This window comes from Phyllostomus hastatus, unplaced genomic scaffold, assembly GCF_019186645.2.
Source record: "Phyllostomus hastatus isolate PE091 unplaced genomic scaffold, TTU_PhHast_1.1 phas_scaffold_78, whole genome shotgun sequence".
NCBI classification, from domain to species: domain Eukaryota; kingdom Metazoa; phylum Chordata; class Mammalia; order Chiroptera; family Phyllostomidae; genus Phyllostomus; species Phyllostomus hastatus.
Genome location: NW_025334041.1, coordinates 51,325,921 through 51,345,913, shown reverse-complemented (window position 1 = coordinate 51,345,913; position 19,993 = coordinate 51,325,921). Strand labels below are relative to the sequence as shown.

The following is a 19,993-nucleotide window of genomic DNA, read 5'->3' as shown; positions in this document are numbered from 1 at the left end:
TGCAACCCAGGAATGTACCCTGGCTGGGAGTCGAACCTGGGACACCTTGGTTCCCAGCCCGTGCTCAATCCACTGAGCCAGGGCTTGAAACATTTTTATCGAACTCCCACATCTTCTCCCATTGTGTTGGGTTTAGGTTGTGCTGTGAATGCACAGTTTCCTACCAGGACCACATCACAGCTTCATTCTCAGGGACAGAGGCAAAGTCTGCTCATGGGATCCAGGTTTGGACCTGGATCTGATGTGCACATGGGAGTCACCAGGGCCTGTCCTCTCTGGGTTCTGGCAGATGGACAAATCATCTGTATGCCCAGGAGCACTCAGCAGCTTCTCCTGATTTGTTTTCCCCTGATCCAAGATAAGAGGCCAAGATTACAGAACAACTTCCAAGAGGATTATTCTGTGAACATATCGTAGAACTGGATTTTGTTTTTAAATTTTAGCTTAAATAAGACGTCTTCACAGGAGATAGAATTATACATATTTCTTCTTTATTCCAGGAATAGTAATGTCACCAAGAAATAATTTTCTCATTTTCAATGGCCTGGTAAATTATCAACCAATGTCAAATGATAAATGTGGCTTCATTAAAAATGAAATTTATTCACATTCATCAAGTATATTTGTGTTGGCAAATTTGCTTTTTCAGTTAGTGGGGAGTTTCCTCCTTTCAGAATCACTTTCCCAAACTGCTAAAGGAACAGCCCTGATGATCATGAGGACAGAAGGAAGGGCCTTTCCTTTTGATGCAGTCTCTGAGAAGGTTTACACAATTGAACAGCTGGAAGTAAAAAAAGTCTTAATTCTTTGAATACATTTCCTGGTAAGTTAGAAAAGCTGTGGTTGATCAGTTGGGGTTGGTCTCTTCTTTTCCTGATTTTATTAATTTCATTTGCTGTCATTTCTTTTCAATAATTACTGCCTTGATAGAAAACAGACATTTGGGTCAATTTATAGGAGAAAAACATAAAATATCAGATGCCACAGAATCTATATTTAAGGGCTTCCAAAGGAACCCAGAATATCTAATGGCTTTTTTTTTTCTTCTTCTTTTTTTTTCCGGGCCAGGGGGTGGGTGGCAATGCTGGTCAGAATATGAAGTTTAGGAGAATGGTGAGATTTTTGTAGGAGTTGTAACCAGTGTGATCACTCAGGCCGAATCAAGATATTTGCAGAAGGGACTAAACTCATAATAATCCCCCAGGGTAAGTAACTTTTTTTCTGTTTTTGCAAAACTGGTAGATGCTATTTAGATAAAAATAGTTTAGGGTCACCCTGCTCTGACTGACACATTCTCAGCCTCAGCATATGAATAGCATTTTTGCAGCTACTAGTCACTGTATATGGGAACAAAACTACTTTGTAAATGGTTTATTTCCTTCTCTGATTGTAAAAATATTGAAATTCTTTTCTTAGAATACACATACACAAAGAAGGGTAGACTTGGGCTAGAAATTAAAATATGTTAAGTATCATGTTTGTAAACCATTGGTATAGGTCATGTGTTTAAGATACTTTCCTTATAGGCAGTCTTTTAATTGAGAGACACTATTGTTAATAATTTCTATATTTTTTGATAAAACATAGTGCTTCATTCTCTCAATAATTTGATAAATTATTTGTTTTTTATCTCACCCCTAACAGCCACACAAATACTTAATCCTTACAGTGAATGAGTAAAGAACATCATAATTTATGATATTACAAGTCTTGTTATATTGCCTAAAGATGGACCAGTTTAATAGAATTATCAGCTCAATAAACTATTTCAGCTCCACAATCTATGAAAAGAGTTTGCATTATTTTATATCCTCATTTGTTCATTCACTGTGTCAGCAAGCATTCATAGCAGTTTCTGTTCTGAATGCAGGAGATAAAATAATGGAAAAAACATAATGCCAGCACTCAAAAAGCTTCTAGTCTAGTGTCTAAGTATTCTAGATTCTGGCTTGATTGGGCCCCATGTTCTTTGGCTTGTGGCTACCATAGACTCAGAAGGTGTTGGGTTCATAAGTTATTTCCTTTCTTAATTTTTCTAGGAGTTATTGCTTATGAAATACATGTATTTTGTTTTGTGGAAAAACTTGATAAAATGGCCCCAGACCATCCCATTAAATAAAATTATATTACCTAGTATTTATTGAAGGCCTGACACCATGACAAATAATTTTTATTGCCTTATCTAATTCCTCAATAGTTCTATACAGGAGATCCTCTTATTCCCATTTCATAGTTAAGAAAACTGATGCTTTGAGTAATTTGGTTATTTGCTTCAAGTCACATGAAAAGTTACTAGGGCAAAGTTTAAGATTCAATTGAGATTTGTTTATTCCAAATTACATGGTCAGGACCATTACATGACATTAGAAATATTGTTAATTTTTTAATTTTGAATGTTTACTTACAGTATGACTATTGAAATGGACTCTTTAATTGACTACTTAATTAGTAATAGCTCATATTTTAATAACCACTCTTGTGTGAAAACAATGCTTCTTCTTTTAATTATGGCAGATAATTATTAATTACCTCCTCCCCAAAAGATCAAGTAAGTCATGTTGAATATGCATTTATTAAATACTTTAAATATGATTCTGAGGGTATTTCTATAAAATGACAAGTCATTTTGACATCATTCCATTGAATTTTCTGTCTATATTGGCATCAAACTTACTGGAAATATTATAGCTGGAAAAAGAACTATATCAGTTGTACTAAAGTTCATTACAAACTAAATTGTATAACTTAGCGTTGCCTTCTCACTCGTGATGGGACAGCTTCAGGAATACCAAACCAAACTATAGCATTTGATAAACAGCACAGCAGGCGTAATAAATGCCCTAGAAACTGTAAGGGTAAGAAGTCCAAAAAAGCAGTCTTTCAGCAATAAATAATTCAATAGATGGTCATTAAGAATTTCATCTGTAACAACTTATCTGGTCTATGAGTGTGAAATGGATTCTAGAAAGAAGTTACTTTAAAATCAATCCAGATACCCACCTCTTAATCTTGATACATATAAATAACAAATACCTGTAAAATATATTGAAATATATCTATTAAATACTCCAATATGTTATTTCTATTGTTGTTTCTCTTTGAAATTGTAAGAAATATTAACTCCAAATTATACTCTAGGCAAAAAAATATATATATATATACTTTTTGTATTTATATATATATATAAATATATATATATTTAAGTATATATATATACTTATATATATATGAAAACTCTTTAAGGGAGGAGAGGAAGAAGATTCAGGAAAAATGGTGAGAAAAGGTAAAAGGACGTAACCCAAGGTGCCCAGGTAGAGAGGGGCCAGTTCTTTAGTTCTGGACTGCATTTATGTTTCATGTGCTTTTTCCTGAGCTTCATCTTTGTTTAATGTTACAGGGTCAACTTTATATGTTTATATAACTATTGGAAAATATGTGCACGACTTTATAACAGGTACAAAAGGATGTTTCTATAAGGGCTTTTCAGATAGTGGGCAAATGGAGTCAAGGGAATCAAAGTATTTGGTCCTGGCATACAGCTCATTGTTACAGGTAAATTTTCCTTAAATTCTTCAGCTAAGATAGGGAGGTGAAGCAGGTAATGCAGGTGCTGCCAGCTGGGTCCAGGTGTGGGCTCAGAATTGTTGAGTTCAGTCCCAGTTTCATCGCATATCATGGTGATCTCCAGAGGCTAGTGACTCCATCCAGATTTTGGGAGGCAATTTTCTCCTGACCTAGCATGGGCAACAATGAGGAATTAACTAGTAAGAGCAGGTCTGGGAATCTAAGCTGTAGAGATGTTCAGTCCATTTGGTATATTTATGTTAAAAGAGTTTTAAAGACACATGTAATTTATTTATTTGATACAAAAATAACCAATAAGAAAAATTGGAAAAAATGTTACATTTGTCATTTGATTAGAGGATAATTAATATCAAAATATTTTATATTTGTTTTATTCTAAATTCAATCCAGCAAATTTGTTCATTCTTCATTAGTCTTAAATGAAACCTTGCCTGCCTGAATAAGGGAGTATATTTGACAAGGATGTTCTAGCCTACCAGATCTATTCAAATGAACGTTTTTAATAGACTTTTCAAAGAATTTTCACAAAGTTGATGAAGCATTGAAAAAAGAGACAATATATTTGGTTTTCATAGTGGTTGTGATCCCATGAAATTGAAAAGACACTTTTCTGGTCCTCTTTTTTTTTCCAATTGACTACATACTCAATGTAAATTATAGAAATAGTGGTAAGAGATATAATTCTAGAGGGTCCTGAAAAATGTTATTTGGAGAGTGTGAGGCAGGGAAATTCATAGACTTTTATTCTGGATCATTTCTACATAATCATTCTTTAGCAAATAAATTCTGATTCACTGGTTATTGCTTTATTAAAATTATAAACATAGTACATGCCTATTATGGAAAAATTGGAGAATACAAAAAATAAGTAAGAAAAAGAAAGCATTTTTCTCATGCTATTGAGGTCTTGCTTTCAGGCATGTCCTCTGTTTGGCTCAAATAAATTTTTAATACAAATTCTCTACAAGTTTTCATGGGGATGTGAAGTACAGCATATGGAATACAGACAATTATATTATAATAACTATGTATGGTATCAGGTAGTTACTAGATTTATCAGGGTGATCATTTTTTAGGTTATACAAATGTCTAATCACTATGTTGTACAACTGAAACTAATATAATATCGTATGTCAAGTATTTTAAATTGTTAAAATATTTTGAATATTTTTTAAATGATAATATTTTTAAGGATTTTATTTATTTATTTTTAGAGAGGGGGAATGGAGGGAGAAAAAGAGGGAGAGAAACATGAATGTGTGGTTGCCTCTCACACACACCCCCACCCAGAGCCTGGCCCACAATCCAGGCATGTGCCCTAGACTGGGAATCAAACCAGTGACCCCTTGGCTTAGAGGCCTGCACTCAATCCACTGAGATATACCAGCTTGGGCAATAAATTTTTTTTTAAATAAAAGAAAATATAAACTAAAATTTAATATTGACACATCACTTGTACTAATTTGATATATTTCTGTCCACTCATTCTACATATGCAACAACCATCTGAAGTGGATGTTATGAAGATTAAATGAAATCAAATATAGAAATTACTTACCACAAATGTTGGGACATGGTCAGTGATAAAAATGTCAATTCTTCAGAACTCAGATTACCACCAATTAGAGATCTTTATGGAATTGGGAGTACAGCTAAATAAACTAATTATATCTAGTGTGCTTTAAAACAAATGGTCAGTATCTGCAAAATGCTTTCAATTTCCAAGACTAACTGTTACATGCTTCTAAAAATGATTACAATATGATAAACATTATCTGAAATATAAGGTAATCTCTCACTTTTCAGTAAAATAATTCTAGAAGTAAAAAAGGGGGATTGCAACTTGCATATATAAATTTACAGCATCATAAAGTCAAATATTCAATTATAACATTTAGTTTCTTAATCAGATTATAGCTACAAAGTTAATAATTATATCATAACAAATATCAAGTGAGAAATGTTAATATGAATTGATGCAGACACTGGCCTGAAGTGTCTGCAGTGTTATGAATGAAATGAGACATTCACATGGACTACTGAGTCCTGTGGAGGAAAAGGGATGGCACGGCTACTCTTTCAAGGGGAGAATGCCTCAGAGTGGCCTGGCCACTCTCTCCAGGAGAGCGCCCTGATCCTTGCCTTGATAGGTTTTTATTGGGTTTGTTTGCCCAGGAATACAAGTAAAGCTCATTAATCATTGTCAGGCAGTAAGGATCAAACAATAGATAGCATACAAAGAACTATGAAGCCTTATTCTGAGTCAGGGTCTGTCACCTGAAAGTCTACAAAACTTAAGGGACCAAACTCATTCCCTGCCCGGACCTTTATCATTTAATTAAGAGTATTCTTAGCAAAGCAGGTTACAGGAGTTTATGTATTCTTTCTCAGGCCTGATCACCCAGGGGACCTGCCCTTTCCAGCACAGGGCTGTACCGCCCTCTGGCATTGTTTTAGGATTAAGTCAGGCAGAGGAGGCAAGATAGCCAAGAAATTAGGAGACTTCTAGCAGACAGAATGAGGACTCAGGCTTTGTCAAAGCTGAGCAGCAAGCATCCATCACACCCTTTTGCTCTAGCCCCCCAAGTCCTTCCCTGGGGCCTTCATGTGATCAGTTCCCCCCTTGGGGAATCTTACCCATCATTGGTTAACTGATCAAGCATTAGAGGCCAGTTACGGAAAAAGGAGCAGGAGTGGCGCTCTTTCCAGGGAGATAAGCTTTGTCTCCTTAGTGGCTTCTGGTCTGAAGATCACTCACTCAGCCTAAGCCATGGGGGGTTACAGCTCCTGAAATCAAGCAGGGCGGCTCCCAACAACAAATTATATCAATACAAATATCAGGTGACTTTTTTGCCTTCATATTTCATTAAAAATTTCATTCAGACTCTTCTCATGCATGTAAAACATCTACTTTAGAGCAATTTCTAAGTTGTCGATGTTTTGGGATCCCTATATGATGATATCATGGAAATTTAATGTGAAGGGACAATTACCATTTACAAAATGAAAGAGAAGTACTTTTTCATTTATTCAGTTATTCTTTACATGTGTAATGTAAGCATAAACTATAGAGGCTTTAGTCTCTAATAATATATCAAATCCATGTTAAATTTTTTTATTGTCTATTGTCAGTGCTAGCTCTATAACTAGTATTAAGGTTTTATTTGTCTTAATTTTATTTTTGTTCAAGTACAGTTGTCTCTGTTTTCCCCCACCACTCTGCCCACCCCAGCCATCTCCTCCTCCCGCCCTTAATCATACCCCCCTTTGGTTTTGTCCATGTGTCCTTTGTACATGTTCCTGAAAACCATGCCCCCCCTTGTCCCCCCATTATCTCCTCCCACCTCCCCTCTGGTTATTGTCAGTTTGTTCTTAATGTCAATGTCTCTGGTTATATTTTGCTTGCTTGTTTGTTTTGTTGATTAGGTTCTACTTATAGGTGAGTTTTTTAAATAAATTAAAAAATAATTTAGTTTGATGTCTAAGTAGTATTTTTTAAACAGGAAGAACATCTTTCATTATGAGAGTTTGCATAAGAACTGAAATATAAGGCAGCCCCTGCTTTGTGAGGGATAATTCTGGGAAGGAAAGCCTCACCTTATGTTCTGCCACATTCAGTCTGTTTCAATTCCATATGTTTTGCATCTACATCACAGAGCAAGGATTTACAAACATGTCGTCTCAGCTCTCCTGTCATCTTTAAGTTAGACCTTATTAAACTATCAGCCCCATGGCAGAAAAAGAAACAAATTTTTATTTACTGAAATTGCTTATTTCCAAAATCTGTTTGAGAAGACCTAAATCAAAGTTGCAGTCAGACCATGAAATAAGAATAGGAGATCAAAAGCATTACAGAAATCAGAAGAAAAAAGGCCAGTAATGAATTATCCAGCATGAAGCATGGAGTAAAATTTTACACTCAAAAATAGGAGAGTTATGTCAGTTATATCTCAATTTTTCAAATGTGAACTTTGAAAAAAAGTGTAGTAAAAACTGTAGTGGAGTAATACTTTTTATTAATTGATAAAATGTAGCATTCTACCCAATTTTCAAGTAGTTTTTTACTATATAATTAGAAAATGATTTCAATGCATGAGTCCATTAGGAGGAAAATGAAGTAAATATTATGTTCAACATCCATTGTATAAAATGGAAGAAATGGTCTTTAATCAAACCTGTTTTACATTGTCATTGTGTCAATGCTATGGGCATTACAGTATTTGATGTCATTCACAGATGGTGGTCCTTAGCAGACAACATCAGGCAGGTAACATTTTAACAGTCTAACATGACAATAGGAAAAATTTGAGGACAGGTGTCCTGCCATTTCTCTTGTCATTCTGGCTTGAAAGCCACTGCCAGGAGCTTCCAGCTGAACTTTCAGCATGAGCTAGAAAGATGTCAGTTTGAGGCTGAAATTTTTGGTGAAAGCTTGGAATGCAAATAGATTGTGCTGTTTGTTGATTGAGGAAAGAGCTATTTGTTTTGGACAACACAAGTGAAGCAGCTATGTATACTGACTACATATGTTAAACTTTAGCTAATGTTCTCTTTAACTATTTATAACACTGGAAATGCAGATAAACAAGACAAATAATTGTATGCTAATCAAGTGTGTGATATTACTTCTAACACCAATATTTATTAGTCTAAAAATTCATAGGCAATAAGTTTGAGCTTTATGCTCACATTGATTTAAAATAGCTTAAAATTATACAGAAATGCTTAATATGTAAAGTCAATCAAATATAGTTAAAAATATCATAACTGAAAATTCATACTGAAAAAATAGCTATAACTACTTATTTGATAAAGGATATTGACAAGAAAAAATGAAGAAAATATCAATATGTGTGACAGATACTAGCCCCCAGTATCCATTGCTGCTGCAGATGCTTGAAACACGAGAAAACATACATACAGATGAGTCCTGTGGAGGAATAGGGACAAAATGGCCAATCTCTCTAGTGGAGAGCACCCCGTTCTCCCACCCAAGCAGGCTTTTATTAAGAATATAGATACAGTTTGTGAAATACTGTCTCATAAGGAAGATAAAACAAGTAGTTAGCTTTGAAAGGGGCTGGCATATCTCCTGCTGGGATTCTGGGCTGAGATTTGGGGGTTTTATCATTTGAAAAGACTATAGGACTTAAACAGTTTCGTTTCCTGCCCGTGCCTTCATATTCTAATTCAAGGGCATCCTCCCCCAAGCAGATCTCACAGGATTTTGCATATTCTATGTCTCAGGCCTGATTACCCCGGGGGTCTGCTGACTCTGGTCTGGACTGCACCACCCTTGTTATTTCTGCAGGTCTGAGTCGGGCAGAGGAGACAAAAGCAGCTGGGAGACTTGGATTTCTCAAGGACTCAGGCTTTGACAAAGCCGAGGGGGCAGGGGTCAATGTCGATGACCCCTTCATTTCCACAGCCGCCTGAGTCTCCTCCCTTAGGGCATTCCCACGTGACCACTTCTGTCTTAGATTCATCCTCTTTCTGAGAGAACTGTTATCCATTATTGACTGCTGATCATGCAAAGGGAGCCAGGCATTAGAACAGGCAGCGTTCATGCCAGGAAAATAAGTTTTGTCTCCTTAGAGTCTCCTGGTTCAGAGGCTTCTTACTCAGCCTTAGCCACAGGCGGTTACAGTTTACTGAGACCAGGCAGGGCAAACCCCCAAAAATATGTAGGTTTGAAATATCATAATTTCTATTGAAAATGTAGTTGACATTTATGTAAAATTTGATAAGTTTATATAGAATTCTAGCTGCTATGTCTGAGTAAATATAAACAACTCAGGCAATTTAACTCAGGTGTATTATTTCATTATACAAATGACTTTATAGAAATGTGTTGAAGGATTGTTTACTTTTATCTTGTTTGTAATTTATGCATCATGAAAAGGATTTGACCATAGACACTTTTAATGAATTAAAAACATATTTAAACAGGAAACATGTAATACAATTATCCAGATATAAGTACTAACCATGGATAACCAAGCACACTATTAATACTCAGTTAACTATTGCATGGAGAAAGGTATGGAAGTTCAAGACTCATTTTATCTTGAAAAGAATGACACACAAAGAATCTAGAGAAAGAAAAGGGACAGGCAATGAGAATACTGTACTACTACACAGAAATATTACAAGTTTGTCATTTGATTTTCAATTTCTTTAGTATAACATACTGGAAGTATTACTATGAAGAAAAAAAGTTATTTTTTAATATATTGACAACAGACTAAAAGTATGTAAATATAATGTACAGTTAACATTAATATTATTTTATATAACATGCTTTTAAAATAAAAACAAAGTATTTGGTTGAAGAAATGTACAACATCTTACTATTACAGTCAATAAAGTACTATTGCACTAAAAGCAAGATGCATAAAATTAAAATAAGCACATTATAACTTAATTATGTTTTCAACATGATAAAAGAAAACTCAACATTGTTTGCTTACTAATTTTGTATAAAAATCAGGAGCTTTGTCCCACAGGAAGAAAAATTCAAAACCTTTTTTTCTTTTTTTCTCGAATCAGAAATCCAATTCTTTTTTTTATTGTCCATTGAGTTGCTAAACTCCAACCTAGCCCAAAGACAATATAGTAAGGAATTTTGTGTTTTAATTAGAAATCAAAGTGGAAAGGGTTCTAACATTTATAATTTCAATCATTAGATTAATAATTAATGTATAAACAAGTAAAATTCTAGGATTCATGGAACTTGCCTTTAAAAATATATATTTTGACATTATATAGGCAAAAAACTCTAGAACCGTAACTTTTAATATTACTCCAATTATGTATGTGTTTGATTCAGCAGATGAATCAAGCCCTAAAATTAGCTCATCAGCATATAGAGTAGATGTAAATTTTACAGGTGACACACAGGAGGAAAATATGGTGTATTTAAACTATGGTGAAATAGTCGTTTTTAATCTTCAAGTGACATTCCAAAATGAAACATACTTTTGGTGAACCTTTGCTAAGGCAAAATTAAATTCTGTTAAGGGCATTTACTTACTGGATTAATACAAGAGTTTCTGAAAATAATAAAAATTTTAATAGCAGTATTCAAAATATTGTTATTTTGCTTCTAAATTCTAAGTCATAAATAATTTTGAGGTGCAGTTTAAATACTGTCCAAAAAAATTTGGAGTGTTTCAGATGTAAAATTAAGATATTACGTGGAATTGGAAATGAACTGGGAGAAATCATTTACTTCAGAACTGGGTAAGAGTTCCTTTTTAAAACTAAAAAATAATTTGAAGTAGGTTCCCGTTAAAACAAATGACAGTGTATTGTTTAGAAAAAATTAAAAATTTCCTCCAGGCATTTATTTTTATGGAAAAAAGATAATATGGAAAAAATATAATATTGTATTCGAGAATTAGTTGAATGGAGAGTGAGTTTCCACAGAGTTACAGGGCATGAGAATGTGTGGCCAAAGAGAGCTTATGTTACAAAATTCCCAGGGAGAGATAAGTACTTATTTTTTTTTATTTTGTTGAACTTATTGGGATGATACTGGTCAATAAAATTATACAGGTTTCAGGTGTACAATTCTATAATACTTCATTTGTATATTGTATCATATGTTCACCAACCCAACTCAAGTCTCCTTCCATCACATTCAACCTCTCTTGACCCTCTTCTGCCACCCTCACCATCTTTCCCTCTGGCAATCATCATACTGTTTCTGTGTGTGTGTGTTTTTTCTTGTATTTTATAAGCTACTAAATATTCTCATCTGAAGAGAGATAATCTAAATTACCTCCAGGTCTTTTCCCATTTTCCATCATCCACCCTCCATCTGTGATAGTACCAAACACATTAAAATGAATTAATAAGTTCAGAAGTGTTGGAGCTGTTAAAAGTTGTACCCCATTTTAGCATGTGGAAAAGGAGCAAAGGTCAAGATGTAATTCACACTGTGTCATTTAATAGCTATGGCTTTGGGCGAGTTACATAACCTCTTTTCCCCTCTGAAAATAAGAACAATAATAAATACATCACAATATATTGTGGATGAAAAGCCATTATAAGCACTAATTCAATAGCAGCTTTTCTTCCTATTACCATATGCCAGGTTGTTCCACACCACACAATCCTGTGTATTTCTAATACTTAACTACTTCTTCGCTTCACCCCACAGAGAGAAGCCTTGATTCATCAGATATTGCTCCTAAGCCCACGATTTTTCTTCCTTCAGTTGCTGAAATAAATCTTCATAAGGCTGGGACATATCTTTGTCTCCTTGAGAAATTTTTCCCCGATGTTATTAAGGTATATTGGAAGGAAAAGGATGGCAATGCAATTCTGGCATCCCAGCAGGGAAATACCATGAAGACTAAGGACACGCACATGAAATTCAGCTGGCTGACCGTGACTGCAAAGTCAATGGATAAAGAACACAAATGCATCGTCAAACACGAGAATAATAAAAGAGGAATTGATCAAGTAATTCTTTTTCCTTCAATAAATAAAGGTATGTGCATACACATATCACCTCCCAGAACACTTCTGTTCCCATAGTGACTGTCCCAAGTGTCTGTCAAATATTAATAAAAAAGGTATATCTAAATCTTTCTTAAATGTTGCTACAATTAACAGTAGCAAAATATCCTGTTATTTTACCACAGAATCAAAATATTACAGGCTTTAGACCATTGAAAGTTAAAGAATTAAATAATTTTACTCCTCTCAGCCTCAGATTTATCATCCAAATATTGAAGTCACATGATGATTTTTAGGGTTGCTCTGTGGTTTAAATGAAGCAACATACATGAAAGCACCTAGCAATTTATCACACAACAACTGCTCAAAAAGAGTTTTCACTTTTTTAAAAAAAAATTTTCTTTATTTATTTTTAGAGAGGGGAAAGGAAGGAGAGAGAGTGAGAAAAATAGATGTATAGTTACCTCTGGTGTGTTCCCTGCTGGGGACCTGGCCCACAACCCAGGCATGTGCCCTGAATGGGAATAGAACTGGCAACCATTCAGTTTGCAGGCTGGCACCAATCCATTGAGCCACACCAGCCAGGGCAGGTTTCACTTTTGATGATCTTACTTGACCAGAAAATAAGAAGAATTATATATCATTCATGAATTTTCTCCTCAGCTAGAAAGTCACAGTCACTTCAGTGCTGCTATACTCAAAGTATAATCAATGAATTGTTAGGCAACGGGTGGTATCTTTCTGAGGGAGCCAGATCAAGGTTCAACAAAAACAGAATGATTTAGTCCTGCGGTGTTTGTCTGCTCCTAGGCTTTTCAGGTTTGTATTAGATACACCACAGTATGTAAATGTCATAATTAAGGATTGGGATGCTGACGTGTAGAAACAGATTTCCATCCTGCATAATGAGCACGTATATCTTGCCACTGGAAACACCCATGCAATGCACTTGTAGTGGAAGTCAGGCCAGGAAGCCTGTGATGAATACACTAGGATGAATTGCTATCCCGAGAAAGATGCACACAGTGAAGAGAATATCCTCTTTCTCTAAACATTCAGGGCCACTCGAGATTCAGGCATGTTGTCGCAAAAGAGGGCCTTTGACTTAGATTTCGTACATATTTAGACAGTGTGGGCAGAGCACTGAATGTGCTCTAGCCCCAGTAGTGGTCTGGGAACTCCCAAGACTCAGAACTTAAAGTCCTGAGTATTAACAAAACAGATCAAAGTCCCCAGAGTGCACATAGGAAAGAGTCAAATGGTGTTGTTCCTGGTGGTTAACAAAGGCTTTTAAGCAGTGAGGACCAAACCCATAACAAGATATGCTAGGACCTTTGCCATGTACCAGTTGGAATTTCAAAAGTAAGCTTTCCTTCTCAGTCCTGAGTTTCCCCAATGATCAAATCATGTTTGAATGCTGGCCTTAGCTTTCTTCTCCTGGGGCTGTGCTGAACAGCAAATGAAATCATGTCAGTGAAAATGCTTCCTTTTGAAAATTAATATAAGTGTATTTATTTATGTACAAGTATTTATTTATATCCTTTCCTAAAACTAAAGTAAGGTTGTCAAAACAGCCTTAATTTTTCTATTTCTACAGCTAAGAAACAGAGACCAAGCAAATATGCAAAGCACAAGTATAATATAATCACTGGGCTTAAGTGTTCTATTATGTTTTCATTTTTCTAGTGATCAGGGGTGACTATCTTAAAGGAGAGAAGGTCCAGTTTATAAGGTGTTTACTGGGCACTTAATTTCTGAAACATGGAACAAAGCTAACCCAGGCATTTCTGTTAATGTCATTCTATGGAAAATTTCTAATGCTGTTGCTTGGAAGTTTGTTGTTCTTTTTTGACAAAAGCTAAAACTATTAACATGGAAGCACAAATCAATGAAGCAATTTTGAAGAGACACAAAATAAATGGTTCTAGTTTTTGACCAAATTAGGAAAAAGTATTAGGTCATATCCACAGATTTTATTATGAAAAATTGATCATTTATTGTTTTTATGTCAAGCAATACATGGCGGTGACATTATTTATTTGTCTTTTAATGAATAAAGTCACTCTAAGGAAACTAAGAGAATTTTAAGAGGCAGTAAAGTGAGTTTTTGAAGCTATTTTAACATCTAAACATGATTATACTAACATTTTCAATCTTGGGATTTACCCCAAAGCCTATATACCTCACACCTATTTCTTTAGTGCACACCAAGAAAAGATGTCATGAGCATATAGAATTACATACTGGGATTGTATCCATATGGCCAAGAACACATTTAGTAGAAAAGGATAAGCTAAAGCAACCATTGTGACTGTTTTCCTCCAACAGGTGATGAACTTTTAAAAAAAATTTGTCTTTGTGTGTACATTTGCCTTTTAAAAAAACATTGTAGATAAATACAACTCTCATCTCAGGTTTTATATATTCAGAGAACTATAAATGTGACTTGGTTTATCTTTTTATTCCTGGAAAGTATTTCACTGAAATGCTGAGTTCCTGAAATAAAACGGTCATTTACTAAGTATAATGAGTAAATCTATAATTAGTATCTCTTCCATATCTGGAAGAGATGATGTTTTAGTGTCCACTATCTTGGAGTTATGTTGTCTCTATGGATTATTTTCTATTTCTATGGATTGCTGTAAAGGGTACTTTCCACATGTTCTCTTCCAATTACTCTCCCACTACCATCCTTTGAATGCTGGCTCTGCCGTCACTGGTATGACTCTCAGCAAGTTATGGGCACTCTCTGCACCTCATTTTCTTGTCTGTAATTTGGAGTCCAAAATATACCTCACTTCAGTGTTTCTGAAAGATTAAATGAGATAATACATCTGAGGCATTTAACATACACTGTGCCACACAGTAATAATCACTCAAAAGACATTAGCCTTCATTAATATTGTTGTCATGTCCACAAAGACCACAGGTCCAGAAAATTATGTGCATGAACAAGGTCACTGGGGATATGCATGCTTGGGAAAGGTATGGCTTAGATGGGAATTTTCTTAAATAAGACTATTTCCAATATGTAAGATTCTGTTATGGATTCTATGATTAAATGAATTCATTTGGGAAGCAACTGTTCATGTCAGTGTGTGCTGAAGACTGTAGAGCAGCTCCTTCTTCTGTTTATTTTTTCCATTCAGCAAGTATTTATTGAACAGCTGCTTTGTGGTGGACACTGTGCTAGGAGCAATGAATGCAGGAGGAAACGGGTAGTCTTGTATAGCACGCTCCTGTTATGATTAAAAAGAAAGAATGTATCCTTCATGAGCAGCATCTTCATGTGCAGAAACACAATATGTGAATTCAGTTTACTGAATTACATGGAGTCTGAACATCTCTTCCTAGAATGGGAGAACTCATATTTTTAACAGCTCTCTCCTCTCTGTGGGCAGATTCTATATCTATCTATCTATCTATCTATCTATCTATCTATCTATCTATCTATCATCTATCATCATCTATCATCTATCTAGCTGTCTCCCCACACACAGACACAAGATGTAAGTAACAATTACAAACAAATCATTAATAGTTGCTCTCATTTCTTGTAGAGGTTGCTGCTATTAATCCTAAAGTAGATGATTGTCTGGAAGATAAAAGTGGTAAGTTTCTGCATATATTTGCCTTTATGTAATGTGATCACATTTTTCCCTCCTGATCAACATAAGTTTTGAACTTCTAGAGCTTAGCATGGCATAATGAGAATGGCTGGATTTTGCAGAATAGACCAAGTGCTATTTTAAGCCAATCCATCCTTTCCTAGTAGTCATCTTAACACAATGAATGCTGGCTTTTGGCATGAGATGACGGTGAATTACAGGGTGCCCATGATATGCTCAGGATTATTTCAACACTGACTTTATTCATTTGTATGGCTTTTGTTTCTAATGACTAGGGAACATGTGATATCAAGTTGCTTTTAGATTTTTTTGTCTTTGGTCCTTGCTAGTAATAATAACCTGAAATTACTGTTTAATTCTCTTAGTACTATGGAGTATAGTCTTACACGTTAGATTAAGATTAAGATTAAGATTAAGATTAGTTTGAACAAACAATTTTCCCATTTCACAGATGAGAGCAATGAGATAAAATGACCTCCCTTATACCAAGCCAAGCAGCTAAATCTGTGGTTTTAACCCAGGCCATAGGAATCAAGAGCTCATACACTTACTCAGTTCTCTATTCTTCCTCTGAGAGTCAAGTCACAGAGCAAGAAAGCCCAAAGCCACGATCCTGAGACACAATGGATGCATGGCAAGGATGGTGGTAGGGGGCAGTGCCTGGCTTCCCAGTGCCATTGACTGGGCTTCAACCCCAGTTCTTTTAATTACTAGTGACATGAATATGAGTACTTACATTTTCTGAAATACTTTCCTCACCTGCCAACCAGGAATAATTACACCAAACCCAGTTATTTTGGGGATACAGTCACATATGTGGAATGTCCAGCATAGGGTATCTCAATTAGCTGGCATAGAATATGTACAATTTTCTGGCCTTTTATCCCTACATGTGTACAAGGAAAGCCCCTAGAAGCATTGGTTCTAGCTCTGCTGAGCTCTCCTCCATTTTCAATATCAAGGGGGCTGTGGACCTCAGTTAACACCTTACCTGGTGAACACAAAGAACTTCTGAGCACATCTGCTCTTGAGGTTCCTTTCAACACCAAGTACTAATGATTCTGGAGTTCTGACACTGTGGAGATAAAACTTGTCAAAGGGAAATTTCCACAGGAAAGGACTTGGCCTTGTGGTTTATTGAGTAGCAGTCAGGCCCACCACACTGTCATCAATTATTTCTTGACATCATGTATTTCTTGCAAAACTTAAAAGATATTAAGTGCAATTACCCTACAGTGTCATAGCCACAATGAGGGATACTCAGGAAAGACAGGTGAGAGAGCTGTGATGTCTTAAAGTTTCAGAGCATTTGGATTAACCACTTTCTTCCCATTAACATAATGTCCTCTGCTAAAACCTGCAGCCACCTGCTGGTGACCACCACCATATGTTCGAGGACCCGATCCTTACTTGGAATCATATTGCATGCACATACAATGACTCAGATGCGTCTAAATCAGCGACCCAATTTTATATTAACTCTTAACCCCTTGATGTCAGGGTATTATTCATTGCCCTTGGAGATACACAATTACAGAGGGACTAAAAATGTGTTCTGTGAAGTCATGTTGTTGAGATTGAAATCTGGATTCTGGCAGTTACTAAATGCATAACATCAGGCAAATTTCTTCTCTCTGTGTCAACCTTTTATTTTTATAATGGGAACTAAAATAATAATTTCATAGGTTACTATAAAAATTATATAAGATTAAAGTCTAATAAAAGCTTACAGAGTGGGATTTGGGTAGTATTTAATGAATAACATTAATTAACTTTTGTTATTAATTAGAGACAGAATAGTGATGAAGAAATGACTAAATTACAACAAATTCTATTTTCTCATTGAACTCCCATTAAAAATGCAATTTTAGTTTTTAATATTTGTAGTGCTATAAGTAACATGACCTACAAGCTACATTGTAAGTTGTCTTGTTGTTTTTGGTGGTAGTAGTGGCAGATGTTTGTATATTGGGGGGTTTGGTGGTATTGAGATGTCACCTCAATGTAGATCATAAACTAAATGATTACAACCCCTCCCATTAATATATCCTATCCTTTCAAAGAACAGATGGAACTAATCAAATGACTTCTCCTAGATATACTGCGGTTGCAGCTCACCAATACCTCCGCCTACTACACCTACATCCTCCTCCTCCTCAAGAGCCTGGTCTACTTTGCCATCATTTCCTTCTGTCTGTTTAGGAGAACAACAGTCTGTGGTCATGGAAAGAGTTCATAACAGATGATGGCACAATTTTTCTTCATTCTTTTCCCTGGACATGTCTGCTGAGGATGTAGCTGGACTTCCTTTCTGGGTTTGGATTATTTCAGTTCCCATGCATTTTTCTATCACATCATTATCACATAAATGGTTTTCAAACCACTGGGCAAATGATACTTTCTCTCTGTAACAACCAGTTTGGCTATGAATCAGGTGCAGGGCCTAAGGGTACTCTTTAGCACCACCCTTCCCATAATCTCAGTCACCTCCTCTAGCAAACCCACATAATCATGCCTTCTGAGTACAGACAGCACGCAGCTCCTAGTCCCATTCCTTAGTGCTCTTTATCCAGGGACCTATCCTGAGGCTTTCCATTTCATGCACCAGAAGCTACCTTCTCAGCTGCTTTTATTCTGTATGTTGTTTTTTATAGCTGGCACAATAAATGCTTTTAATCAAAAGTCTACTTTTGTTTATTTTTGTTAATTAGATACATCTAATGAAAGTCCCAGATAAGAGAGAACATGGCAAATGAGTTATCAGATTCAGCAATGTCATCATGGTCAATACCACCCTTGTGTTTCCTTCCCTGGGACTGTAGTTAGAATCTTTTCTATGGGCCATGGGTTCCAAGGGGGGCCAGAGCCAAAGGAAGGTGGCCAGGTTACTTTTCTCTCAAAGGTCACCATATTCATACTCATATTCATTGGTTTGGGAAATTCCAATGGTGACAGTGTAACATCTACCAAGATTGGCACTCTGTGCTCAGATCTATACCAGCGTTTCACAAGCTTCAGGTTTCCTGATCCTCACAACCACCCAGGAGAACTGCTCTGACACTGGAGAGGCAGTGTGGTGGAGGGTTGGCTCCTCCCCTCCGAACCCGAAGTGCTTGGATTTGAATTCTGGGTCTAGTATTGGTATCTGTGTGAACTCGGACAAACTATTTGAACTATATGTGACATAACTTTCTCATGTGTAAAATGAAGTCACAGTGCCTGGTCTCGTGGAGTTGTGTGAAATAGATGAGTTAATAATGTTTGGTACATGAAAGTCCTCAACAGCTGCTATTAGTTACTTGACTTTAGAAAATAATAGATTATGCATGCACATACACACACACACACACACACACACACACACACATCTTGACAATCATCTCTAATCATATTTCCCTGCAGACAGGTTAGATGTGGATGGAATATGGACTCGGTGATTTTTTGCTACACTCCAGGAAATCCCATTAACCCTCTCAGAGCCCTTGGAGGTAGGTGTAGTTCACAGTTTATAGATAGGAGAGATTATGTTATCTGCTCATGGTCACCATTTTGTAATAGTCATTTGGAGCCAGGTATCTCTAAACTCAGAGCCCACATTTTGTTACCTAGTATCATGTGACTTCTCCTTTACCTGTTTTCAACAGGGAAGGACAAATCATGCACTGCTTCTTCTCCAAAGCCAGTGAGACTTTTCTTAGGACTTGTGGGTGCATCTCTATTTTCTCCTCAACTCTATACTCTGGTAGAACCATAATTGCTCCCTTTATCACCAAAAGTATGTAAATTTTGCCTTATTTTATGTGTGTTTTAGATGTGCAGCTCCTCTTTGTGTTAATGAAATGAACTAAGAGTCTCAGGCAAAGCAAGTCTTTAACAGTGCCACTAGGGGCACTATTCTGACATTCCAGCTCCTCCCTTAGACAGAATGGGTCCAGGGGTCCCAGGAATTGCCTTGTGGATGCCTCTTGTTGTTTCTGGGCTTTTCTGAGGTAGGAGGTGGGTATAGTTCTATTTTGGTCCAGTACTTTTCCATCACAGCAACACTGCCACATGGTGTGGTGGGAGGAACTCTAGGCCAGAACTTTCACCTGAAGCTCCACATTTAGAGCCTCATTTATTTGGTCTGTCTTGAACTGGCTGTGTCATTTGATCTTGACCATGTCATATTGCCTATGTTTATCCATCTTTAGAAGAAAGTGTTCCAATTCTAAAGAATTCTAAAGAAAGTGTTCAGATTTCTAGCACAATTTACAAATTCAATGATCCTAATGAAGTAATAATACAAAACTTGCATAGTGCTTACTGGTACTGGT

General features: G+C 36.0%; 1 gene segment (V, D, J or C); it reads left to right on the top strand.

Annotated features, from left to right (window-relative positions):
• Positions 1 to 860: 860 nt before the first annotated feature.
• LOC123811074 lies at positions 861 to 18,335 on the top strand. The segment is given in 4 exon segments: positions 861 to 1,205; positions 11,750 to 12,082; positions 15,612 to 15,662; positions 17,777 to 18,335. Coding segments are annotated over 3 exon segments (339 nt in total).
• Positions 18,336 to 19,993: the final 1,658 nt, after the last annotated feature.